The 9,739-nt window shown below is 33.3% G+C and overlaps 1 protein-coding gene across 10 annotated transcripts in view; it reads right to left on the reverse strand.

The window, feature by feature from the left end:
- Positions 1 to 9,739, reverse strand: part of CCSER2 (coiled-coil serine rich protein 2) — a 199,710-nt gene that overhangs the window by 81,938 nt on the left and 108,033 nt on the right. For 9 of the 10 annotated variants that reach the window (XM_059169721.1, XM_059169728.1, XM_059169729.1 and 6 more), the window contains one exon: positions 2,128 to 2,323. The exons of the other annotated variant lie outside the window; for it this stretch is intronic. In XM_059169721.1, coding sequence (XP_059025704.1) covers positions 2,128 to 2,323 — 196 coding nt within the window. The remainder of the gene's footprint in view (positions 1 to 2,127; positions 2,324 to 9,739) is intronic. 10 annotated transcript variants of the gene reach the window in all.

Genomic DNA, 9,739 nt, shown 5'->3' on the forward strand with positions numbered 1-9,739 from the left:
CCCACAATATGACAAAAGGAAGACTCTGAATGACAGTTCTAGAAAAATCTTCAGACAGTAATCTGTTCAGAATAAAAAGGTTGATTGAGATGGAGAGAAGAACAGAAATACTGTATTCTCAGTAAGTCTCTGAATATGATATGAATTTTTTTAAACTATGTATATGTATCACACTGAACTTCTTAAAATTTAGTAATATTAAATGCAGAAAAAATAGAAATAGTTATATGAAATCTTAGACTCATTTAGCTTTTAACTTCTGTTAGCATTTTGGGAAATTTCAAAGATGCCCTTAGAAGGTTCTGCAATTTCTCTTCTCATAATTTTGTTTTCATTTTATAAACAAAAAGTAAAGTTAACTTGACCAGTGTTTACTATAACATTTCAGAGGTGATAATGACAGAAAAGAGCCATTAAGAGAGTCACAGTTTTTCTTAAAGTGTCTGAAAAAAGTTTTGTTTTTATGGTACTTATCATTGGTTATCAATTCATGTATTGTCTCCTGAATTATACTACTTCTATTATTAGACGTGGCATGGTCGGATTAGCTGGTATTTATCATGCTTCATGTTTCAGAGCAATAAACCCAGACACAAAAGAGGGCATGTGGTATAGTAGTACAAGGACTCATAGTATCTTGAACATATTTTAGCTATTCCCCTACCATTTCTATCTTCTTTTTCCTTTGACTCTGAAGCTTCTGATGAGAAAATCTCCCCAGACTAATGAGCAGAGAAACACTATAAACCAGAGTCTATCTCCTAGTTACAGTTAAAATTCTAAGCTCTATGTCTGAATATTTCAATCATGAAATCACTTTCCTCCCTTCGGAGAAGTCCCAAGATCCCGGATCCGAAAAAGATCTTCCACTTTCTTGCTCCCAGGCATAGCACAGAAAAGTTTATTTTCAAAAAGTAATCCAAAATCCACAAAAATGGAAAAGAGTAATCCAAAGAATACATTATCAAGTACTTACATAACAATTTTCAAGACTTTAATAGGATATTTACACTAATTGTCATTATTGTTACTAACACAGGAGCCATATTTCACTTCAACTAGCCTTTACTGAGCATCTGTCAAGAGTTTGGTTTTGATGGACATGGACACCAGGAATTTTAATTGGTCCCTGCTCATAAGAAGCTATAACATAAAACCCTGAGGAAGGTAATCCAGAAAATAAGGTCAGCAGAGAAGCTAGATTGTTCATTCTCAACCATAATTTTAAGCAAAATGTGGCTAGTCTACAAAAAACAAACACAGCTTTAAAACTAACCAAAAGATACCCATGATTTAAAATTATTCTTTAGGGGCGCCTGGGTGGCTCAGTGGGTTAAGCCGCTGCCTTCGGCTCAGGTCATGATCTCAGAGTCCTGGGATCGAGTCCCGCATCGGGCTCTCTGCTCGGCGGAGAGCCTGCTTCCCTCTCTCTCTCTCCCTGCCTCTCCATCTACTTGTGATTTCTCTCTGTCAAATAAATAAATAAAATCTTTAAAAAAAAAAAAAATAAAATAAAATAAAATAAAATTATTCTTTAGTTTTCTTCTGTTCATCTGACCTTGTCTGTAAGTTTGAACCAAAAACAGTACTACCAAATAAGAAGATAGCTTCTAATATAAGCTCACCCTGTGTCTTTGGACAAGTCTCATCACTGCTACAAGTCTCAATTTTCTCAAAAAAAAAAAAAAAAAAAAAAAAAAAAAGGACTGAGGAAGATTAAACTTGAAGTTTTCAAACAGAATTTAAATTATATGACTATGATTATGTAAGTAAAAACCGCTGTTTATTTCTTATGTAGCTGAAATTATAGTAGCAGCCACTGATGACTGAATGTCTATTTTACAACTACTATTTCTAATTCTGTCAACGATTTTATAAATATAAGGAAATAGGAGAAAAATTGGCTTGCCAAATATCACACAGCTCATAAATGTTGGGGACTGTACTGAAAGCATCACAAAAAAAAAATATTTTTTCTCCAACACAAGTTTGTTATGTATTACTTACAAGCATTATTTCTACAGAAATTTGAATAGGCATTATAAACCCAATTAACTTAAAAGAAAGTAAAGTCAATCCATTTTACAGTTCAAAATATCAGAACTAAAAACGTTCATATATACTCACCTGATGCAACAGACGTTTCAGTTTGAGTAACTGAGTTTTTACAGCAGTACAATCTTGGACCATGTGCCGGAGCGTCATCTCATCTAATATCACTGTATTTTCGGGTACATCTACAAACATCTTCTGAGCCTGGAAAAAGGGGGTCCCTCCATAGCTTTCAAAATGACCCAAAGGAGATTCTCTATAGGGAGAGCCTCTGGAAGGACAGGGGAAGAAGTTGGAGGGAAAAGATATACAATATAATTTCAGAAAGAAATAGGGTAATGAAATTATTGCAGTGATTATTACAAATCATTTATCATTATCACATTTGACTTTTGTTTACCTCAGATAATGAATTTGTTTGCACCAAAATTTCCAATTAGTTCTAGTTCTCATAATTATCTTCTGCACTCCTCCCCCTTTTGCTTTCTACAGATTGGTGAATAAACCTTTTTCTTTAGGAAATAGACGAGAAACAAAAAATTCTAGGGAAAGGTCTTGTCTGAAAAAAATTATACTTATTTTCTTGCCTGAACAGATTGTCCGCTCTTTAGCTTTTGACTTTAATTGGCCTCTTGAATTTCACATCTTATTTTTAGCCCCATAATTATGTTACCTATGTTAATTCCCAGTTTGGTCACATATTGCTAGATTCCATTCTCTTCTAAGTCCCAGCAAACAGTTAAGACAGATGAACTGTTACTTCTTGTTTTGTTTTTTCATTATTGATAAATCTTCTTTTCCAATAAAGGTTAAACTTGGTTTTATAAAAGTCTTATACAAACCACCTATTTCATAATCTTAAACTATATTTCGAAAAAATCTACTCTAAGAAAATTTAAACCTCCCTTTAGTTTCATATAACATGCATGCTGAAAAAAGCAGGAAAAAAATAACCTAGGGCCGATTTGTTTCATGGATGTGAAAAACACAATGTTTTAATCATAAGTCATTAGCTGCATCAATTATGAAATTACTGCATTCATATAATACATAGTTCCAGTTGGTTCTTAAGACATGAAATTAGTATATATGTAAATAGATATATACATATATATGGGGGCGCCTGGGTGGCTCAGTCTTTAAGCGTCTGCCTTCAGCTCAGGTCATCCCAGGGTCTTGAAATCAGGCCCCGCATGGGGCTCCCTGCTCAGCAGGAGGCCTGCTTCTCCCTCTCCCACTCCCCCTGCTTATATTCCCTCTCTCGCTTTCTCTCTGTCAAATAAATAAATAGATGACATTTTAATAAATATATATGTGTATAAATATACATATATAAATATACAAATTTAATAAAACAAAATATATAAAATAACACACTGAAAGAGTATTCTCTCCAAATAATGGTTATGTTAACATATCAGGATTAAAGTTAAATTCATGATGCATTAAATTTGCAAAAGCCACAACACATTAATTTTTAACCAGACTGAAAAAGTAGAAACATGGTTTTCACTAAATTTTCTAGTTTTCAAACAAATAGTCCCAAATTTCCAAACTCTTAAATATTCAATATAAGCTTGGTTTTCACAAGATTATATTTTTCTGAAACTATTTTTCATATGGGATTTCAGGTCTGATTCTGGTTTTAACCTAATTAAAAAAAAATTTAAGAACTTCTAAATTGCTGATCTATAGTTAAGATCTAATGTGTTTATATAGAATTCTGCTTTATTTTTATGGTTCAAGTCATAGTTGAATTATTAAATTTCAAATACTGATCAATTAGTATGATTTAACCATTCATTACTGAATAGATGGATAATCTATACAGGAAGTGATAAAAAAATACATAGTAATAATAAGTTAGCAAAGCAGTAAAACAAAAATACAGAATTATCTGGCATATGAAGAAAAGAGATAAACGATATTTTCGGGGAAAAATGCTGACATACTTAGGAAGATTTTCTTGGGCAGAAAAGAACCTGGGATGAACTATAAAGTTTGAATTTGACTGGAATGAAAAGTGAAGGCTTTCTGGAAAAAGAAAATAAAAAGCAATGGCACAAAGTGCAAGACATGTTTTTCAGGGACAGGGACACACTTAAATATGGCTTATGAGGCCAAAGATAGACTGAATCCAATATATTCTTTAACTTTATCCCTTAACACATCTGCCTTCCTTAAACTGACTTCTTAAGCCACAGTCAATTACCTGAGACTGCCTGAAGCACACTACAATCTCCCCCATCTCCAAACCTATGTCAAACTCTCTTTACTCCTGGTCAGGCTACCCACCCTATCCTCCATTGCCACTTGATCTAGAGAATGATAACTCTTCTTCATCTTAAATTAGTTGGCATTTCCTCAAGGAAAGCTTCCTTAATCCCCCCAAAGCAGGGTTTGGTACTTCCAGGGGTGTCCTTATAGAGCCCTCTAATATGCCCCACCATATTACCTGACATAGTATATTGTGTTCATTGGCAATCTGTGCCAAATTATAAACTCCATGAAGACACACACTGTATATTCTTTTCCTCTATATCAGAGACCAGTTAGCTTTTTATTTGTTTATTTTTGTTGTTGTTGCTTTCCCTGAATGATTAAGGATCATGGATTTTAACCACTAGGTTATTTCTTTTCAAGTTTCCAAGGCTGAAATTCTAAAGTTCTTTAGTTACTACTTTAAAAGTATAATCTGGAAGCAGTTACATTAAAAAGTCCCAGTTAATAACAAATTAAACTTTACTTGTTATGTTACCAAGTGAATAAAACAAAGAGTGGAAAGGAAAGAGACTGAATGAGGCTGGTCTGCAATCTACAATATAAGAAACAGGTACAGAGTAAGGCTTATTTTAGGTTGACTAAAAATTAACTACATGTAACAAACTAATGAATTAAAAACATTCAAAAGAAGAGTCACAAGTTTTTATCATTAACAATACAGAGTCAAAGATTTGGTACCTAGAAAACTGTAATGGTATATAAGAGCCACCTCTTACCTAGGAGTAAGGTTTAAATCCTGACTGACAGTAACCAGCTACTAAAAATACTTAATGTCTTTGGGCCATAATTTCTTTAACTCCCAATGTTCTCCAGTGCAAAATAAATAAATCTCATATACCTTAGGTTGCATTTCAAATATTTACACCATGAGACCCAAAATGAAACTTACATCTTCTCCTCATACTAAAATGCTACTTCCTCTAAAAGCCCTTCCTCATCCTCTCAACTAGATAAAACTAGCACATTAGGATCCTTAATTTACTTAATACAAATTAAAGAAATCTATAGAGCTATCACCTCTAATTAGATTACAAGATCTTTGAAAACTCATTTTTATATTAACTATACAGATTACCTGAGTTCAAATCTCACCTTTGTCACTTACTAGCTAGTAACAGGACAAGTTACTTTATCAATCCTTCATTTTCTTGGTCTATAAAATGAGGATAATAACAGCACTTACCTCATTAGGTTGGTATAAGTCTCAAATGAGGTAATATATGTTTTAAAGTGCTTGGAACAGTGCCTGACATATATTAAATGTTAACTAATTGCTATTGTATTACTGTGGTTAGTATAATTTCCAACTTCTGTATATTGAAAAAATTTTCTACCATAAAAGTCCAAAGAATACTATAATGCCCTATAACCTTCACCTATATTCCCCAATTGATAATTTTTTTTTAATTTTTTAGTTCATGATATGTAGGGTTTTTTTTTTTTTAAGATTTTGTTTATTTATTGGACAGACAAAGACCACAAGTAGGCAGAGAGGCAGGCAGAGAAAGAGAGAGGGAAGCAGGCTCCCTGCCGAGCAGAGAGCTCGATCCCGGACACTGAGATCATGACCTGAGCCAAAGGCAGAGGCTCAACCCACTGGGCCACCCAGGTGCCCCCCCCCCCAATTGATAAATTTTAACACGATTTGTTTATACCCAGGTATTTGGTGTGAAACCATCTGACAATACACTGGAAATAACATAACACCCTTACTGAACTCAGCTGGAAAAAAATGAAGATAACTGAGAAGGTCAAGAGGCAAAAGAAGACAAAGATGTAACAGAAAACAAATATATACCAGGGGTTATTTTCAGAAAATAAATGGATACCATTAAAGATAGGAGAGGGAAAAAATAGGACAGAAAGAAAATGAAGATTTTGAGATTCCACATTCTGAGAGGATGATGCAGTTCACACATGTCAATCTGAACCTTTAAAACAGAATGAGTTCCAAGAGTCCCAAGCTTGAAGACATAAAGAATGTAAAGAAAAATAAACATGGGACAATAGTGGAATTATTGGACACAAGAACCCATAATAAGTTGACAGGCATAAATCTATTTGTATACAGACTTTAACAATCGTGGATTTCTGGTAGAGAACTTAAATAGTGAAAGCAAAAGAAGACTGCATGCTGTCTGGGGGAACACACTGGACTATTAGCAGTGTGTTAGTACAGGCAGACTGCAGCTAACCACAGGCCAGACAGGCTATTGAATATGAAGAAGGGAACCAATATAGGGATGGGTTAAGGCAAAAATGAGTTCAGTAGTTACAGAAGCATGAGAAAGAACTGTCTACCATCACCAATATTGTACAATATTGTTCTAGAAGTATAGATAATAAAGTCATCCCCCCAAAATAACTGCATCAGAATAACTGCAAAAAGGAATCTCTAAGAGATAAGTTTTTTTAAACTCATTTAAATTGAATCCATACAATAGCATCAACAATCCACACACCTAATAATCACATCAATGCATAATCATTATTGCAGTTTTAAAGAAATCTCTCCAAATACGTGGCTGTACCCACATACTTATACCCTTCACTTCTACCGGAGCTTCTTAATTACTAAGATGTGTGATTCTGTGCTACTCTGAAGGCTTGTGATTCACACATGAGAACAGTAAGTGGAAATGTGTGTGTGAGAGACAGGGAGAAAGAGAATTTTTCTTCTTCATTTATTTCCTAATCTGAGTTACACTTTGACCTCACAAAACCTTTAGTGTTTCTTTTTTCATCTTTAATAAAAGTTGTATATTAAAAATTAAACATGTATTTTTACATTCATGGTTATTATATTTTTTCAATGTTTCAATTTTTTCAATGTTTTTTCAACTTTTTCAACATACCCTCAATTAAAATCCCATCAAATTATTTTGTGAATGTCAACAAAGTGATTCTAAAGTTTATACGAACAAGAAGAGCCAGGATAACCAATACAAAGAAAAAGAAAGTCAGAATACTGACACTATCTGATTTTCAGACTTACTACACAAAGTGATAGTAATTAAGACAGTAGTATGGATGAAAAAATATACAAATGACTATAACAAAACAGAGAATCCAAAATATATCCACACATATAGTCAAATGATCTTTGACAAAAGAGAAAAGGCAATTCAAAGAACACAGGATAACAGAAATACCATATGATCTAGTAATTCCGCTACTGACGGGAAAAACAAAAACACTAATTTAAAAAGATACATGCACCCTTATAATTACTGCAGCATATTTATAATAGCCGAGATAATTACGTATTGGGACACAACCCAAGTGTCCACTGATAGATGAATGAATGGATAAAGATGTGGTGTGTGTATGTGCATGTATGCACACAATGGAATATTACTCAACTATTAAAAAAAAAAAGAAAACATCTTGCCACTTGCAACAACATGAACGGACCTACAAGGTATTATGCTAGGTAAAATAAGTCAGACAAAGAGAGATAAATACCATGATTTCACTTATACATGGAACCTAAAAAACAAATGAACAAAGAAACAAAGAAACAGACTTTTAAATACAGAGAACAAACTGATGAGTGCCAATGGGAATCTAAGAAGGAGGATAAGGAAAATGAATAAAGGGTAGAAATGGGTACAAATTCCCAGTTACAAAATAATGAAGTCACAGAGATGAAAACTACAGCACAGAGAATATAGTCAATAATATTATAATAATGTTGTTTTGGTGACAGATGGTGACTATATTTATGATGAGTACTGAGTAATGTATAAAACTGTTGAATCAGTATGTTGTATACCTGAAACTAATATAACACTGTATTTTTATTACACTTCAATAAAAGAAAAACAAAGAAAACCTAGGAAAAGAAAAAAAACCAAAAAACAAAAAGGAGACTGGATAGTCTTTTCAACGATGATACTAAAAAAACTAGAATCCATACAGAAAGAAATGATCCTTTACATGGTACACAAAAATTAACTCAACATGTATCAAAGACCTAAAGGTAAAATGTAAAACTACAAGGTAGTGAAGAAGAAAGTCCAGGGGACATTGGGTTGAGCAGTAACTTTTTAGATACACACAAAAAGTATCACCTATGAAAGAAAATAATTTGTAAACCTGACTGTATAAAATTTAAAATATCTGCTCTTTGAAAAAACACCATTAGGAGACTTGGAAAAAAAAAGTCATAGACTAGGAGAAAATATTTATAAAATATCTGATAAAGGACTGGTATCTAAAAAGACAAAGAGCTCTTAAAATTCAACAAGAAAACAAAGAACAAAATTTAAAAACAATCAAAAGTTCTAAACAGACATCTCACAAAAGAAGATGTACAAATGGCAAATAAGCATATGAAAAAACACTCAACATTTTATATTTTTAGGGAACTGCAAATTGAAACAATAGGATATCACTACACACCTATAGAATGGTTAAAATTCAAAACACACCACCAAAATGCTGGTGAGGATGGTAACAACAGGGGCTCTCATTCACTGCTAGAGAAAATGCAATATGTACAGCCAATTTGGCAGTTTTGTACCAAACTCAACATCTTACTATATGATCCAGCAACTGTGCTTCTTGATATTTACCAAAATGAGTTCAAAACGTACACAGATAAAGGTTTAGAGCAGCTTTATCCACAATGGTCAAGTTTTGGAAGCAATCAAGATGTGTTTTAGGAGGTAAGTGGACAAATGAACTACAGTACACCCACACAATAGACTATTATTTAATGACAGAAAGAAATGAGCTATCAAGGCATGAAAAGGCATGGAGGAAACATAAATGCATATTGCTGAGAGAAAGAAGCCAATCTGAGAAGACTATAACTATATGGCATTCTGAGAAAGGCAAAGCTATGAAGACAGGAAAAAGATCAGTGGTTGCCCTTAGTATTGGTGGAGGTTAAGGGAGAAGAAAGGGATAATACAAGGACAACATGGGAGTCTAAGGGCAGGGTAATTATTCAGTATGATAGGTAATGGTAAATGTATATCATTAGGTATTTGTCAAAGGTCACAGAATGTATATACAAAGAGTGAACCCCAAAGTAAACTATGGATTTTAATTAATAACCATGTATCAATATTGACTGATCAACTGTAACAACTAATGCAAGATGTTAATAATAGTAAAAATTATATAAAAGAAGGTGAGGGAGTATATGAGAACTCTCTGTGCTTTCTGCTAAATATTGCTAAAACTAAAACTGCTCTAAGATTATTTGTTCTTTGGGTGTTGAGTTTGCTAAGTTCTTTATAGATTCTGGACACTAGTCCTTTATCTGATATGTCGTTTGCAAATATCTTCTCCCATTCTGTCAGTTGTCTTTTGATTTTGTTAACTGTTTCCTTTGCTGTGCAAAAGCTTTTGATCTTGATGAAATCCCAGTAGTTCATTTTTTCCCTTGCTTCCC

This window comes from Mustela lutreola, chromosome 4 (genome assembly GCF_030435805.1).
Source record: "Mustela lutreola isolate mMusLut2 chromosome 4, mMusLut2.pri, whole genome shotgun sequence".
In the NCBI taxonomy this organism is placed as follows: domain Eukaryota; kingdom Metazoa; phylum Chordata; class Mammalia; order Carnivora; family Mustelidae; genus Mustela; species Mustela lutreola.